Consider the following 17,974-nt stretch of genomic DNA (forward strand, 5'->3'; position numbering starts at 1 on the left):
CCCGGGTGAAGGGTGCTGAGGTGCTGCTGGCTTGGGGCTCCGGGGAGGTGACAGACAGAGGCTGCCTCCTGTACCACCCCGGCTGCCTTCCCGCTCCCTGAGCACACCCACCACAGTTTCATTTCTCTCCATCCCCGCGAGTGGATGTTCCTCACCCTCACCTGAGCACCCACCCCCTGGTCCACCTGCCAGCCTTATCTAAGGCTGGCTGCTGCTGTGGAAGGTGAAAGCCATGTCTTGTCCAGGGCAGTCTACTTACATTGGCAATGGTGGAGACAAAGAGCATGATGACAGTGGCGATGTGAACCACAAAGATACCAGCCAGTAGCACCAACATCTTGGGTCTCTTCTAGGTGCTGTCACTGATACAGAGAGCTCTGAGGGAGAACAAGAACAGAGGGAGGGTGTGAAGGGAAGGGCTGAGTCAAAGAACAGCATTACCATAAGTTTTATTTACATGCAAAAACCCAAGTTGATCTTAAGTCCACTCTGGAAATGGGGAATCACCAAAATAAAGCCAATAAAAACTTTGTCAGCATCTGCTCAAGAGGTTAAATTGAGTCTGAAGATTAAGGAACCAATTTGGGAGGAGATGTAGAGCATGGGTAGATAACTTGGGGGAATTTTAAAAATAGCCTGAATATATAGACAGGTTGCTTAAATTGATGTGCGTTAATGTAAAGTAAAAATGCCATACTCCAGGCCTACATTCAAGGAATAGGAGTTTTTGCCCATGGGATTCACAGAGGTCAGGAAAGATTTTTCTCTTCCTGTTCTCTGGTGTCTCAGCCTCTTCCAACTGGTCTGGGTCACTGACAGGTGGTATGGAATGGGGGACTGCATGTTCCTTGGTGCATCAGCTGTTGAATAGTGGTGGAGAGTGAGCCAGAGGGGTGGCCACTACTCAGTAGACCACTCCTTTAAGTGAAGAGGAGAGTAACCAGAACAGAAACACCAGGAGGTTTTCTGGAGCTGAGGAAGATGCCCAGGTTTGCAATGAAAACTGCCTGTTTCCCTTTTAAAACTTGAAGCACACAGGTCACTTTATTACTGCAATAGGATTCTCTTGTAATGCAAATTCCTCTTTGGTTTGTTTTGGGTATTTTTGCCTCTGTACCCTGCAAACTTTTACTTTTTGTAAGATTTCCTGTCACTGATGAACATGTGATTGGAAAGGGAGGGGAATGTGCTTTAGAAAGCTCACATGACACTGTTTGTCAAGACTGATGGCTTCTCACGTGAAAACATGAAATACAATGAACAAATCTAAGCTGTGAGAATGAATGCAGACAATGCTCACAAATCAAGTGAGTATATTTCAGGCAAAAGCATTTACTGAGTCCACTCTGTGGCCTGTAAACTTCCTAGAAAGTTTGAGAGGGCTCTGTTGCTCTTTTCCTGGGTAGTGCTGGTACTGAAGAGCAGTGTCAAGCATGTGATTAATGTTAGCTGTCAAGTTATTTTGGTCCAGGTGACTCAGGTAAGGTCTGATGCTGTCACCATTTGTACAGGGTGTGGTAACATTGTCCTGAAACAACACAATTATACTTTATGATGTCTTTCACACAAACTGTGACAAAAGGCTTTGTAAAGTCCCATTCATGCGTCTTTTTTTACTTGATGACTCCACCTTCTCCACTACTGTCTTTCCTCTCACTGCAGCCATGAGTGGGAGTGTATTCCTGTAAAATGCTGCAGCTGTTCCTGGCACTGCTTTGTATACAGTTTCCCAAACCACAATGGGTAGGCAGGCTTCTCCATCAGTGGCACTTTGACCAGTTCAGCATTAGCTAGTGACCAGGAGGAATTCCTTGAGTTCAGGACCTCAAGGAACCAGCTCTGTTGGGTCACTGCTCCCACCCAAACAAGGCTACTCCTCAGTAAGACAGATTAGGTTTGGTGACTAGTCCTATCTCCTCAGCAAAACTTATCTGCTGTGAGGTTTCCTTCACCTGGAGAACTCTCTGGAGATGTTAAGCCCTGGCTTGCTGAATGTGGGCCAGGCTTGCTTGTCTGCTTTGGGGTGTCCTAGCAAACTCCTCATGCTCTAGAGCTTGATTTGGCTGGATGGTCTGGTCACTGTGACCTCTCTTGTCAAAGTACCTCCCTTAGTGATGATCTTGGAGAAAGAACAGCCTTCTTAGGACTTTACCTCTGACTGTAGTGACAGTCATTTATGAGTTCAGCACTGCTAAAATCCAGGTTCTCAACAGTATGTTCAGGCTACCACATGAACATACCTGACCTAAGAGTTAAACCCCTTCTTTCCATTGACTGTAAAAGGAACGAGGATTTCAAAATGCTGGATGGCAACTGATACCGATATTAACACTGCGCCTCAAACTGTTGCCATGACTAAGTGACATATCTGCAGCAAACTCTTGACTCAAAATCTTCCTGTCCCTTTGACTACTTCTCGTTCTTTTTCCTGATTACCTTGGTTCTTACACAAACTGTAACAAGTGCTCTTGACACTACAGGGTATTGGCATGCATAAACCAAACTCTGACAAATTTGCCTGCTCTGAAATTTGCCTTTACTGAACAGTGGCTAAACTTTCTTCTTTCTTAGATGGATGTATTTTTCCATGGCCTCTTTAAAATCTCATTCAGCGCTTTTCTTTTCCTTATTATTTTTGAGGACCTTCAAACAAAGTTTTCTACTTGAAAGAGTAAAAACCTACTTTCATGACATCCTAAAGGACTGGAACAGTCCTTTTAAATGCATTTTTTGTTTGCATTCAGAAATGAAAATGAGGGATAAATGTTACTTTACAATGTAAAAAAAAACCCCCAAAACCATGACCCCACACCCAAGACTTTGACCAATACTCTAAGAAAAAACAGAAATCCTTTATTCTCTTTGCTTTTTCTGCCTGTTCTAGCACTGCAGGAGAGCAGTGTTAGTTCAGGTGCTCTCAGTGCACCTACTTCCTGAGAACGTCAGCACCTCTCCCTGAACACACACGCTATCAAATGCAAACTCCCCCAGGGGATATGTGCTCACAGCTTAGTTTTGATTCTTTGTGAGTTAAAGCACAAGCCTCCCTCTGTATTCATTTGCTTTCCCCTTTCTTCGTCTCTCTCTTGCCTGTTAAATAAAACACGAGAGAACAATCCCAGAGGAGCCGTGGGTGAACGAATGGCACTGAAATAGATTCACTTCTGTCTCTGATGCTATGGCGTGGACTTTTCCTCCCATTAGATAGAGAAACTGGCAGAGCACTGGGGACTGACAGGATACCATTTCCATTTGTTAAGTGTGAGACATCGTTCTCCACTACAGGGTGGGGTCGCATTGCTGGAGCAATAGGACAGAATTGCATGCAAATGCCTTTTCTTCCATTCCCGTACCTAAACTGCAGCTGCATTTGGAGTTCCTCAGGCTCTTCTTGGGCTATGAGTCAGTCTTAGCCTTCCTAGAGCTGCCAGTTTTTTCCACTGACTCACCCCAAAGCTCTCAAACCCCACAATAATTTAACCCTGAAAGATAAAGTGCTCAGGACACTGTCAGTTTCAGGACTGCTTCTCAAGAACCAGTCAAGCGAACAATTTGTGAGTCTTCCCCAAGCATCTTTCAGAGGAGAGACCCCAACTAAACCAAGAAAAAAAGGAATGAGACATAACAGTAGAAGGACTACTGAGGTAGGGCAGGCTGGGGGGGAAGTGGAGGGCATGCACCTGCTGACCAGCCTGCATGAGTCGAGAGAAGATCTTGTGCTGATAACAGTGGACTGACTTTCCTTTTCATGGGGTGATGGATGAAGAGAAATAACAAGCCACACCAACAGTAAGCACGAATAAGAATCACCACAGAAGCCTTCAGTACAAAAGAACCTGCAGATAAGCATGACAGACTCTTAGCTGTGTAGAGACTATTTCTCTGACCGTGCAAGAGTACACATACTGGGGAACAACACACAGCCCTGCTGCACCCCAGTTCAAGTTCAAGCAGGCTGGCAATATCTATTAAAAACTAAGACAAAGTCTTCTCAAGCAGGCAGATTGTTGCCACCCGTATCACCCCTCTGTCTACTTAAGGGTTTGGATCCTTCTGTCTGGAGGGCAATATGGAGAAGTGAGTCCTTGCCCCTGGTTTGCTTCTTAGCAAAGGATCAGGATGGAATGTGAAGTGCCACTTGGAGATATGATAAAGGCCAATGGTATAGTTTCTCAAACATGGGGAGTGAGTTACTCAAGAGGGTAAGCCAGATTAGGTAGAGGTGCTTTGCTTCTGACAGTAAGTGCATTGCAGTGAAAGGACTAGAGGGTGAGTGTACAGGACGTTTCTGCAGGAATTACGGGGTTGTTTCGGGTGAAAAATCAGGGCACTCGCAACTAAATTTGAAATATTTCAGACCTCAAGCATTCCTTAATGGATGTAGCTCATCTGACTTCCATTTCCATCTTCCTCTCTGACCTGAGGTCCCTGCTTGGGACTGCCTCTCCCAGGCTCAGTTGGTGAGGTATACTGTGAGAGGTGCCAGCTGAGGTGAGAACCCAGCCAATAGCCTGTAGCTCCCTAGAGTGTCCAGGGAGCAGAGGACATCTAAATTGCACTGCCTGTGCACGCTGGTGACCTCTGACTCCTTTAAAACGGAGTTTGTCAGCTGAAGGCCCTTTACTTTGATACATTAGGTTTCTCAACAATGGAAAGATGGCCTTTTGGGGAAAAAACAAATGCTTTTGGTTAGAATGTCAACAAAAATCTCCATAGATTGAAAGCAACTAACATGAAAGAAATTCTGCCTTTTCCAGCTGCCACTACAGAATATAAGGAAGGCAGTAGCAAGTCAGATCAGTGGTCTGTCTCTCCCAGTAGGCTGTCTCTGATGGGGACAATAGGAGGTCCAATATTTAGAGAAAGCACATGAACTTGGCCACTGTCTGAGGGGGCACAGAGTCACACCAGGAATACTGGTGGTTCAAATCAGGGCCAAGGCCTCTTGGAAAGGAAGGAGAAAATTGGAGAGTAATGGACAGGAAGTAAAAACTGTTTGGTACTGTTTGAGACAGCCACAAACTTCCACCTCTGTTACCAGTGCATTCCTCACTGCAAAGCCAACCCACAAACAGCAATGCTGCCATGCTGCTACCAGTAAGGGAAACCTCAGTGTGGGATGAAACCTTCTGCAGAATTTGTACATCTGCCTTTTGACTGAGCTGAGGCCATCACTGCATCTTAGACCTGCTACAACTGCACACCTTGTGTGCACTATGAGCATCAGTCCTCATTGTGCCCAGAGTCATCTGGCAGGATGCAAAGATGGGAAGGTCTCTCTGATATTTTGGTGACATGATGACATTGGACATGTCAGACTGTTACTAGAAAGCTCATGACAACTTTAAACAACAACAGGGAAGAATCTTTTTGCTTTCACCCTTTGCTCTGTCTCTTGCTTCAGATCCAGATGAATCCCGAGTCTTTGCTGACTCCAGACTTTTACGTACTACTGTATGTCAGCACTGCTGTTGACAACCTGGTTTTGACAGACCAGCCTGACTCAATTTACAAGTCAGATGCTTTTTATAGACACGTGGATGAGTAGGCTGGTGCCTCTGGAAAGAGATTTCACATGTGTGGGAGAAGGGTTGGGCAGGAGGTGTGTGTGGGCACATGGAGACCTTTGGAGCCTCTGGTTTACGGCAGTGAGATTTCACGTACATGTGGGTAGTGGCTGTGATGACCACATGGGGTACAGCAAGGTTGTAAAACCAGCAGATTAATGCCAACCAAAAGGAAAATGTAGACCAGCCTGAGGGGCTACAGCTGAAAATAAGCTTAAGTAAATGGAAGATTTTGTCTGGTTCTTGTGAAGCATTTCCTGGTGGAGTGGTCTCCAAGAGATCAGTGGAATTTGCCTTCCCAAGGGAGTGGTGAAGCACCACCATGTGAAAAATTTCTTATGGGATCTGACAAATTCCTCAAGAATTCACCCTTGGTGATGAACCTCCACTCACTGAGAGATGCAGAGGGGAGTCACAAAAGATGAGACATAAGGGTTTTCCAGCTCTCATGCTCATGATTCATATGAGAGTGGGGAAATATCAGAGCTCCTAGGGCAGACAGTGAGAAATTGGCATTTTCTCCAGAAGAAACCACCCTCAAGCGCTCAGCCATGTGACAACATCAACTGAAACTCCAATGCTCGCTTGGTAGTCGGAAGGGGAAGAGACAGCTGCCCGGGGCCTGGCACGCAGCCAGCATCCGCTGTTGGAGGAAAACACTGTCACTCCTCACACTAGGCATGCCAAGGAAGGGCTGGGACTGACGGGCAGCTAGTAAGAGGGAGGGGTGGGGAAGGGACCCCAGAGCTAATGGAAGCACAGAAGTGTTCCTCTGCACCTCCAGAGGTGCGATGCAGAGCGCCCTCACCCCTTAGAGCGCTGGGTGGTCCCTGGGTGGGTTAATTAGACACCGGAGTTGCTGGCAGGACTTCCAACAAGATTCCGAGATACACGAGGAACATTTGTGGGAGGACTGACAGTCTGGGCGTTGACGTGTTGTGTGTAGGGGTGTGCATCTGCAGCTCTGTGTGGCTCCCTCTATGAATGGGAGTGTGCATCTGTGGGTTCCCTGTGAACTCTGTGTGTGTGTGTCTGTGTGTGTGCATGGCTTCTTTATGGGTGCACAGATCTATCTGTGTGACACTGGCAGTGCCCACGTGGGAGAAACCATCTGACAGCTCTGACAGGAAAGCTCAGGTTACAGTGCGGTATGAGCAAAGGCAAACAGCTCACTGCTGGCAGGACTACCTGCTTTTCCTCTTTGCAACAGCCTTTAGATAGAGGTTGAAGGTCTGTGAAGCCCACATCAGCTGTGCTTTTGGTTGCATTCTTGGATTAAAACTGCAATCCTGTGATTTACATAGACAGTTTTGTCTAGCTATTCCTTATTTTTTCCCCAAGGGAGTGTAACTCTGAAAAAGAAGTTGTATCTTATAGTGTGTCTGTCTCTCAAAACTGCAAAACCTCTGAACATGACAGTACAGCCTATGAGACACTGAGGGCAGTGTGACTCAGGCATCTAAAGAGTCTGAGCTTTTGGGTCAGTTTGCTTTTGGGGTGCCTTTGCTCCAGCAAGCCAGCTTGGAAAAGACTGCGCAGGATTAAAATGCAAAATTGTGTGAAAGCTCCTTCTTTCAACCTAAGTGCACAACTGATGAACTGGGGGGAACGTGTGTATAAAGCAGACACAGGAGGATGCTGTGCAGCCTGGAGCTGGTCAGTGCTCTGTGCAGGGTGGGATAAAGGTGGTCGTGATGTAAAATACCTCAGCTGGCTTTCAGAGGGCTCCTTACACCTGTGACCAGTACGGGCTGGCAGAACAGTATAAGCTAGTTCATGTTACATGTGGCTTTTGAGACATCAGGAACTGCCCTGCTGAGGGCACACCATGCTGGCCGAGTTGCGGCCACTGGAGGCCAGCTAGCCGGCAGGTTGGCTCGGCCGCCTAAACTGTCACAGCCAGTGGATGTGCCCAGCTTTCCTTCAGCAGTGGTCCACATTCCTGGAGCTGGTCTTCAGCAATCCTCTGACCAGCCTGCTCCCAGCTCTGAGCATTTTGTAGCTCTCCCCTCTTGCTCCCGTGACTCTCACTATCCTTCCCAGAGGCTTGCTGGAGCCAATACAGGGAAGGTATCTCTCTGGAATGAGAAGAATGTGGACAATGGACCCAGTCATGGTGGTTGCTTTCACAACTCCCCTCATTGAGCAGACCCTGCCCTTCGAGGGCAAAAGGACAACAAAGGTCCTCACCCTGGATTTCCTCAAATACAAACACATTGCCAGGTGGCCCCACATCACAAGAGCTAAGCCTTCAGCATGAGTCACTGTTCACCTGTGTCAGCCACTCCAGGGCTCAGAGTTCAGTGCACTTCTCTACAGGACTGGGGATGACCTAGCCCAGATCTGTCCCTGGGCTCTCGTCATGGGTGTCTCCCCATGCCTCTGCTACAGACTGGTTTTCACAGGGTAAAGGGGATAGATCTTAATTATGATCTTGGCAAACTTGTCACTCCCTCGGGCAATGTGCATTCTGGAGCTGAGTTGTCCTAGCCTGTCCCTCCCTTCTATGACAAGGCATGGGCTATATTTGGTCTTACCAAGAGAGCAGCTTCCATATACTCCCTGAAAACAGTTCAGAAGGAGCAGGGTGCGTGAAGCTGCAAACTTGGCCAGAGTTTCCTTTGTTCATTGTCAAGCTGTTCTAGCTAAGGAGGTACTTTCCAAAGCTCTCCCAGCAGGGTTTGAAGAAATCACACTCCAGATGGCAGCCCCGAGATGTGCTGCTTTGCTGCTCTCCCCACAGTGCAATGGCAGGGAGCAGCTTAAGAGGCACTCCAGATTCCCCTCTGGGCAGTTTATATGGGGAACTGCTGCTAGACCCTGTGTCATGCTGTGGGATGATTGGGTGTGGACTGGCCCTGACAGAGGATTAGTACAGGCATAATTGAGATGTGCTTCAGTGTGTTTGTTCACTGCCACTGTTACAGCACTGCGGCTATGAGTTAGTTATCAATCCTGGCAGGGCCATGGAGAAGAGCCTCCTTTTCTGTGAATGCTGCTTTGCCTCAGCAGAAAAGACCAATGAAGTATTAAGCATCCATCTTCAGATGTGAAGATTGGAAATCCCCTTCCTTGCCCTCCCTTTTAGAGGAGTAAAAGAGCAGCTCCAGGCCTCTTAATTCTCCCTGTCTTGAAGGAAGGGTAAATAAATCTCGTATTTTAGTTTTATCTCATTACTTTTTTTGTAGGAAAGCAGAAGGAAGGAAAGAAATTAGGAGTGCCATGCTCTGCAGCCTGCCTTATGTTGTGCTGGGTGACAGTGCTGTCACTTCCCTATTGAAAGGTACCAGGCACAGGAACCTGTTTACATCAAAGGGGTCTAGTAGGGCTATTTCTTGCCTTATGGGGCATTTGAGCAAATTTTGCACTGAGGGCAAATTTCAGCCCAGCATCAGGTGCCTCATCCTTTGCCATCCATGCAGCACTTAGCAAAGGCAGCACTAAGTGACCTGGGGGATGAGCAAGGGGAAACATGCCATGGGAGGGGTGTCCCAGCAGCCACCTGGGGATTATGAGGCCCGTGAACCCCATGGGAGCGGGCAAGGCTATGGCAGCAGGCTCCCTCCTGCTTTTGCTTGCTCTGAGGAAACAGAAGCAGGCACAGGCTGAGTGCCATGAGCGAGCCTTGCGGCTGGGAGAGTGACAGATAGAGAGACGGATTAGTGCTTGCAGCAAATCTCCCCAGTCTCATTATAAACAAGGCCCTGAGGTGGGTCTTTTACCAAAAAACATGCTGGATATTATCAGCAAATCTCCCAGAACTGTTTCAAAATACAATCTCTGCTCCACCCCAGACCACCAAACAGCAATTCCTGCATGCACTTGCATCGCTCCCACACTGCAAAATTGAAAGACCACCAGCTTGGCCAGAAGGGCCAGTTTACCAAGCCCAGGGCTCTCTGTCCTCAGCAGGGTCTCACTGGGGGAGCACTAGCAGCTGAGGCACCCACTCCAAAACTTGGTGCTTCCCCGCAAGATCCCAAGTCACTTCTCCATTAATGTGTCCTTGGGTGTGGCTCGACTCCATAGCTGTCAGCTGTCTCCCTCGGGATGGCATGTGCCCACTGGAGATCCCTGCTCTCACACAGGGGTAGCCAGGATGAATGGCTCAGACCGCGTGTGACGTGTCTGGATGGTTAGTCATAGCTGGGGGAGCTTCCACAGAAGCCTGCTGACAGGAATTCCTTGGGTGGGTGTGCAGGGCCTCGCATGAAGGCTCTGCACTTCAGGGTGTGCTTCCAGGCACTGCAGTGTTAGTAAGGCACCTCCGTTTTGATCCTTTCCCGATGCTAATCCCCAAGGCAGCAAACAGAAATAAGCTGCCTTTAAGGGCTCACCTCTCCCAGTGCTCACAGTCCCCAGGTGCACTGGGTGGAGGCATTCGGCTGTCCTAAACCCCTGTTATCATAGGAACAGTAGCTAATGGGCTCCAAGTTTTAACACTCTTCATGCCCAGCTCCCTTGAGTGTTTGCTCAGAAAAGAATCCCACTACATCCAGAAATGTCAAGTGGGCAGTTCCCGGGCAAATCTGCTCTCAGAGGTGCCTTGAGGAATTCAAAGCTTCAGAGTGAAAGTTGTTCTGTGGCCACAGCATTTTTTTTTAATACCAAAATGATTTAATTCTTAATCGTATTAAATGACAACTTCCAAAAATGCTTTCTTCCCATTCTAGTTTCTGACTGCCCTGGAAACACTCGCTGCCTCAGTTTCCCCACCACTCCAACACATTTATTTCTCAGTCAGGAGGCACCACTGTGTGACTGAGCCACAAGCAACAGGGCCAGAGGGGACTTCAAAATTCACAAAATCCATCCTTTTCCACAAAGTTACAGTCAGCTCAGCTTCTACTTCATTCATACAGTAACTATCCACAGCTCCAGCCTGAGCCCCACCCATTCCTGCCCGTATTGGGCTAAATACTGTTCAGTCTCTTTCAAACCCTTGAAACTGTGCAGGGGCGGGCTGAGTTCCTGCAACAGGAACCCAAGTGTGGTGCCAACAAACTGGCTTTGCTGCACTCCCTTTCTCAGACCTCAAAAATAGTTCAGATTTGACCACAGGATGCAAACCATAGCAGACAGATGAAATAAGAGAACTGGTGAAGAAGAGGAGGAAAAGAAAGAGGGGACGGTTGCATGGAAAAAGGCAGGTGAAGAGGGAAAATTGCCAGTCTCTGCAGTCCTACACTTCCCATCAGTGTCTCTACCTCCTCGACACACCCTAACAGCAGATTGTGGTGCTCCTAGCAATTCCACCCGCTCCCCCACTTCCCCTCGCAGTGCTCCCCACTCCAGTGGCTGTGCTGCCAAGGAAGGTGTAGCACGCATTTCTACCCTTCACATGGCTTTGCTCAAGAGCTGGGGCTTGCCTTCAGCCTCAGGAGCCAGAACTCCCAGAAAAAGGGAGATTGTCTCCACTGTACCCCAGAGTCTGCACCCTTGGGGCCTCTCAGTCTTCACTTGGAATGATTGCTATTGTTTTAAATTACAGCTTGGCAAACTAATTATGGAGGGGAGAGAGACAAGCAGAAATATCTGAGTGCCAGAAAAACCGAGCCAGCAGCCCTAATTCCAAGCAGGCATTTTTCCACACTTGTCAACAATGCTACTCCAAAAGCCCACAGCAGCTCCTGAGTGTGAGCTGGCCCAGGTTGGGCACCCTGTGCCCTGACTGCACGTGTCCTGGAGGTGAAAATAACATTGCTGCTGCCAGCGCTCCAAGACTGCAACCAGGGTGCCTTGCAGCGCCCCTTTGCCCTGGAACGCAGCTGGATTTCAAAGCAAAAGATGAAAATTAAGGTGCGTGCCATAGCCAGCTCGAGTGCCAAGATGAAGAGAAGGAGCAGAGGAGAAAGGCAGACTGGTGCTGCTAGCAGAGGGAGCAGCCACTGAGGGAGAAAACTTTGTGAGGATTTTCAAGAACAGCTCTTACCGTGTGGGCTGGGACCGGTGCTGGCACCTGTGGAAGAAGGAGCGTGCTGGGCTGCAGTGCCGATGTCCTGGAGTGCAGGGCTGGAGTGAAGGGGAGTGACCTGGTGGTGGTTTAAGTTTCCTCCGGTGGTGTGGGAGGGTGGTGTCTTTCCACTCTGTTTTAAAGGAGTTACTATGAATCAGACTGCCTTTAAAGAGAAGAAAAAAAAAAAGAAATTAATGAGCTACGCCCTGTTTTGTTGGCAGGGTGTCAAGAGTCTCTGGGACGAAACCAGCGATTCAAAGAAATCTGCAGGGCTGTGTCTGACTCAGTGTGCAGCACAGAGACCGCAGCCTGGAAAAACGACTGACGCTGCTCCAGCTGAGTAAGAAAGGCCCACAACAGCATCTGTTTATAAAACTGAACTTTGGTTGTCATAAAAAAAAAAATTGTGTAGTTACAAATGTGGCAACAGGACTTCGACAATACAATCACTCAAACAAACAGTGGGTTGGCAGGGGGGATCCCGAGGCTGGGTGAGTCACCGCATCCCCTCCCTGTGCTGCATGGAGAGAAGTCGCTGAGGCTGACAGCACGGGGGAATTCAAATCGGACCTGTGAGGTTGGCATGGACAAGACTTTTGGGAATATATCAAGGAACAGAGATGCTCAAAATGCAGCTCTGGCCTGGTGGTGACTCCGGAGCAATTTTGCCAGATGGTGGTGGTTTGCTTCCATAGAGAGAGAGCAGGCAGGGAAGAAGAAATAAGGAGCTTGTTATTCACAGTTTTCTGAGGTCAGCATTTCTTGCCATCTTAAAGACTTCTAAAAATAGATTCTTTACATTTGCTGAGAATTGGCTGGTGGAGTTGTCTCCTAGATGCTACAGGCAAGATTGAATAGGGATGTGCTTGAAATGTGAGTGAAAGGGGAAGAAGTTTTTCAGAAAGCACCCATGTTAAAATGTGATCCATATTGCAATAGAGTTGGTGGTCTGCTACTGCAAGGAATCAACCCTGCCTTTGCAGACGCCCAGCAAGATATAAGCAGATACTGACAAAATACCTGGCAAAGGCCTTTCCCACTTTACTGAGGATGGCATTGGATTGCCTTTATTTGAAAAACGAAGCTGGTTCTCTTTGAAATCTACACAGATTAAAAGATCTTGCTGTTTTTCAGATTATTCCTTCTGTCTGGTGTTATTGATATGTGTCTGGTCTAATTTTAGACTATAGCAACCTGCTTAAAAAAAGAGCTATGGATAAAACAGCAGCAAAGATGACACATATGGTGGGCAAAGACAATTCTGTGGGAATTTTTCCACTGATGGAAAATAAAGACAGTCTTTTTTCCTCAGGGATAAAATAAGCCTAACTGTGTTTAATGCCTATGAATTAGAATGTGCTTCTTGTTGATATATATGAATACAATATTCAGGAAAAGTTTATTTGCTTACCCTGCAGAAGAAGCTGGCATTTGCATTTAGCTGCACCATCCGTTTCTCCTGCTCTGTTCCCGTGGCAGAGTTTATTGGAGTGAGGGATGCTCAGCTCCATACGAAAGAGTACAATAGAGTGCTGGATCTCAAAGCAAGCTCTGGGGACCAGAGTTCAGCTGTGGTGAAGTATCCTCTGCCCCAGACCTGTTCACAAGTGACTGCCCAACTGCCAGGGAACAGCTGCTTGCAATCACAGAACTGCTTATCTGGGACCCAGCAGACAAAACACTTGCATCAAAAAGCCACTCACATGGGGCAACAACAGTGGAGCCCCCTAAGAGGCTGGATATGAAGTGAGCAGTGGCTGACAAAGCATTATTTGTCCAGAGAGAGCAAGGTAGTTTTGTACAAACTGCTCTCTAGCCTGGGAGGCTGTGGCAGGCCAATATCAGAGGCTTCACAGGGAGGCAGAGGTGTTCTGCAGCATCAGCATCAGCTTCCCTGCAGGAGCATTGCTTCTGAACTCTCCATCTGGAAGTGCTGGTGCCCAGCCAGCAGAGAGAAGAGTAACCGGACAGGCCACACAGGCTGTGACCGTGGCCCTGGAGAAGCATTGTTACCCTGCCAACCATTGGCTTCAACCCTGTTGCTAGACCTGTCAAGCCAGGTGTGAGAGGGGGTAACAGCACGTGCCAAGTGAACAAGAGTGTGGATAGATGCTCCTGTTTGGGAGCAATGCTGCAATGCTGCACGTCGACAAGAGGATGGTTTAAGGAAGAGAGGGTATCCCCATCATGCCAAGGTACAATGAGGTTAGGGGAGAGTTCAGCTTCCACTGAGCAGATTGGTATCTCATTGAGATACTTCCACCTTTCATCTGGATACAGAGAAAGGGTAGAAGTGAGAGAATATCCTACCAATAGCTTAAGGAAGGAGAAAGTTTCAAGTTGATAAGATTTATCATGTTTTCTGTAGCTGTTCCTGTGGATGAAGGGTTAGCCCAGTAAGTCTTTATGTGTGTGTGATGGACAACCAGCTCTATCCACTCATCCAGAGAAGAGACTGGTCTTTCTGTATGCCTGCAGCAATTTCTCCCTTTATGCTGTGTGGTTTCCACAAGGCAGTTTGCAATAGAAAGCCCACGACATGAAAAGTGTCAGCATGAGATCAAAAGTCTTAAGCATTCTGCAGGTTTGACACACTAAGGTTGAATTGCCCAAGATCCCCATGCCATACTTCATGGTGTCCCTTGACGTAAGCATCACTCATTTCACAGGCTTTTCTGAATGCCTGCAGTCTGTTAATTGGAGGTGCTCAGGTCAAAGCCATGAGAAATTAAGCTGTGAGAATCTGGATTAGCATTTCCACGGGCAATGAGAGGGTGAAGATTTCCCATGTGTGTCGTGCCTTTGCTGAAGTTCTTCCCAAATGAGCAGCTTGCAGCTGCTGTAACTCTGCTTGTTTTGCCATGTCCCACATTTTTAGGCATTACTACTGTCAGTGAACAGTAGCCTTTGGCATTAAAGGTGTCCGCAGTGACATTAGATAAGAAAAGCATTAAGCCTTTACAAGCCCAGATCAAAGGAGGAATGGACGATATGAATGGGAAATGGGGTGTGGAGTTAGGAGTGAGGGAGGCATGGTCAGGCTTGGCTGGAAGCATCTAGAACAGATTGTTTTTAGAGACCAGGGGTGCCAGAAGAAATAGGCCATACATGGTCTCTCTGCACTCTTTGCAGATGCGAGAATTTATGCTTGGGAAAGTTCTGTAGCTGAGTTCCCATGCTCTCTGGGATGCTTTCAACAGGAGTTTAACTATATGCTATTTGGATGTGCTTTTCTGGCTAACTAGCTGCAAACACATATTGCATATTAAGCCCCCCTCAATCTAAATAGCATGTCTTTCTACCTAAAGAGTTCCTCTCTCTTGTATGTGCTATTTATTCTGTGCATCGTCTTGCTGGCTGGTTGCAGGACAAATGGAAGTGATACAGTCCGTGATGTTCACTACTTCTACACTTGTCATGACATGGAGAAGGCGGGGTGGAGCCTCAGCTGGTGTGTGGGTTTAAAGAAATAGAAACCAGCAAGTTTCATACTGCTCTGCAGTGGCGCAACTGATGTGTTTGTGTGTATATTGTGGGGTTGTCCATGTGATACAATAATTTGCAGAGACAGGATAAACCTCACAGCTATGTGTTAAACTGCGTTTTGTCACGCCTGACTTAAAATGTGAGCAGTCATCCACTGGAGAGGAAAGGGCGGTGGTTCCCTTATTTATAGCTTCACTCAGTTTTGAGGAAGCGGATATTGGAAGTCCCACCTCTGTGGTTTTGGTCATTTCTCTAGTGTGTCTTGTCATGTTCCTGTCCCTCTGAGGACTGCTGTATGTCCAGTACTTAGGGCAGCTGGCTTTGCAAGCTCAATGGTACAAGAAAAGGGTGGATTACAGTCAACACTGAGCAGATGTAACTCTTCCTGTGCACAGTTTAGTTTTTGGGTTAGGTTGGTTTTTTTTGGTTTGTTGTTTTTTGTTTTGTTTTGGTTTTTTTTCTGTCAGGGATGATCTCTGTTCTAAGTACTCTGGTAAACTGTATGATGAACAAAACCTACAGAAACATCTACATCTAGTTTTTCCAAAATCATTCAGGGTTGCCAGACTGACTGATCTTTTGAAAGTGCATGATAGGTATTGAATAGAAAATGCCCTGGTTTTACAGCATTTGTGTAGGCATGTTTTGTCACAAAGCTTTAACAGGTAAAAATTGGAATAGTTCCCTCTAGGACTGTAGCAGTATGAGTGGGATCTATGACAGAATACATTCTGCACATCTCACTTATCACATCTGGGAAGACCCAAAAGTTCCCTTGTTTCTTAACATGAATAAAAAACTTAATATGGACATGAGATAAGGAGGTTGTTCCTACTATAGTTGCATAGTGATTGGGATTTAGTTTTGTCCTCCCATGTGGAAAGGACCATAACTTTGCTCTTATGTCAGGAAGGGAGGTATGATTCTGCTGGGCAGTGGGTGGACTTGCATCTCAGACTGTCTGACAATCACACTGTGGTCTCTGCAGAAGATTCTGTGGGATTGGGTTCATGGCAATCCATTTGTAACTGGTGGAGGGGTTTGAACTAGTTCTCAGGGGGATGGATAGCCCAAAGGTGCCTTGCCTTCCTGGGTGCTGTTGGATGGGATGAACGGGATCCTCAGGCTGAGGTTCTGAACACATGGAGGAAGCAGCATGAGCTGGCTGGTGCTAGGAACAGAGACCCAAACCTGGAAAAATTAACTTTTTTTCTGTGCTTTGATGTAAAAGAAGGTGTGGTGAGATGAGAGCCATCTGATATGTGGTGGTCTTCCCCTGCTTTTATAAGAGCAGGGGAGCTGCAGTCCCCATCTCTTTAACCTCCATCTTAGTCTCTTCCATTTTTCCATTGGAAACAGCCCAGCTGAAGGTATTTGCTTATAATGTGCAAATGGTACCTCTGCTCTGGCAGACCCATCTGAGCTGTCACTTCCCACAAGAACCTCTCCCACTCCACATCAAAGGGTTGGTGGTTGATGGTATTCTCCACCTGCACATGAAGGCCTTTCTCATGCATTCTGGCAACCAAAGAGGTTTTCTTTATTGCTCTCTCCTGCTCCTGGTTCATTTCTAACTCTGTCTTCTGTGACTGTTGTACTGTGCAGTGCACAGTACCACTTGCTTCAAGGTTTTACCATGTTAGTAGAGGAAAAAAATCCTACAAGCACCACGAAGTGGCATAAGTTGACAGTGCCTTACTGTTCTTCTTTCATTCAGTGACAACAAAGTGAGTTGTCTGCTTGACTGTCCTGCATCCTGGACTGCAATTGTGTTGATTGTCCATAGAAATGGACCTTGGTTAAGAGGCCAAGGCAAGGGCAGTGTCATTTGCACTGTGGTTGAGGTTTGATAATGGGACATATTTCTATTTATCTGCTGCTCCCATGTGCCATTTGCACGTGTTAGTTCTATTCAAGGTTTGCTGGACTTTCTCCTTAGAGCAGATGCTGGTGTTCTGAGAAAGTTGTAGGATCTCCTTTTGCAGGCAGAAGTAAGGTTTGGAAGGCACATAAAGATTTCTGTACTTGCTTCTCACTCTCTGCAATATTTTGCTTTTTTGAATCTCAGGATGCATTTATTTAAGTAATGTTTTAGTGTCACAGGCTCTACAGATATGCAGGAAGCCTATGCTAGCCTGGGAACATAGATGGCAGAGACTGAAAAGGACCTGGCAAATTAACAAACCAAGCAGGCAGATCACTTTTGCAACTAAATGGAAAGAAAAGCCCAGGGAAGGCTTCCTAGTGGTTACCTATACTGTTCTCCCATTGAGGAGAAGGGTTGATGGGAGGGGGAAAAGCACCAAGCTCAATGCATAGCGAGAAGAAGGAGATGAAAAAAAGGAAAGTGTCTCTGGGATGGAAAGACAGCTAGACATTGGCAAGGTCAGGGCAGGACAGAGAGGGCTGAACGCCATGGATGATGCAGCCAATAAGGATAATGCCTCTGAGCTCCAAGTTCCTGACCAAAGTAAACAGAGCTGGCAGGAGGCTGGGAAGTCCTCTCCTTTCTGTTGCTTTTGCATGGAAGAGGGAGGGGACAATATCTAGGTTTGCTTTTTCATTCCCTGACAGAGAAGGAAATGATTCCTGTGACTGCAGAGCAATGGTTCCTTTCTGAGAGGAAACATCTACTTGTGTCACACTACAGGCCAGCTTCTAAGTTCATTTGCAGTAGGACAGAACCAGAACAGCTTGAATCAACTTCATGGCAGGTTTTCTGATTACTAAATCAGGGATTGAAGCGGTGCCACCATGTCAAGAAACTGGTGGTAAAGAGAGAATTTGTGGGGGAGAAAACCTCTCACCACAGCACAAAGATTGAACATTTAACATTTCCTTCCTTGCTCCCTGCCCCCCTTGCTTCTTGCCAACTCTTGATTGGACTTTTGAGAAGAAACATAAATTCTACTTTTCTTCCTCTCATCCATACCCGCTCCTCGTCTGTGCCTTATGCATTCACAAA

General features: G+C 47.1%; 2 protein-coding genes across 3 annotated transcripts in view; one reads left to right on the forward strand and one right to left on the reverse strand.

Annotated features, from left to right (window-relative positions):
- EMP1 (epithelial membrane protein 1) overlaps positions 1-11,667 on the reverse strand; it is a 14,851-nt gene extending 3,184 nt beyond the window's left edge. Inside the window, exons 1-2 of the mRNA XM_008636501.2 lie at positions 11,500-11,667; positions 260-377 (exon numbers count right to left, since the gene is read on the reverse strand). Coding sequence (XP_008634723.1) covers positions 260-337 — 78 coding nt within the window. The 5' untranslated portion in view covers positions 338-377; positions 11,500-11,667. The remainder of the gene's footprint in view (positions 1-259; positions 378-11,499) is intronic.
- The window catches only part of GSG1 (germ cell associated 1), a 94,231-nt gene that overhangs the window by 43,822 nt on the left and 32,435 nt on the right, over positions 1-17,974 (forward strand). The window lies entirely within an intron of this gene.

This window comes from Corvus brachyrhynchos, unplaced genomic scaffold (assembly GCF_000691975.1).
Source record: "Corvus brachyrhynchos isolate BGI_N302 unplaced genomic scaffold, ASM69197v1 scaffold56, whole genome shotgun sequence".
Taxonomy (NCBI): domain Eukaryota; kingdom Metazoa; phylum Chordata; class Aves; order Passeriformes; family Corvidae; genus Corvus; species Corvus brachyrhynchos.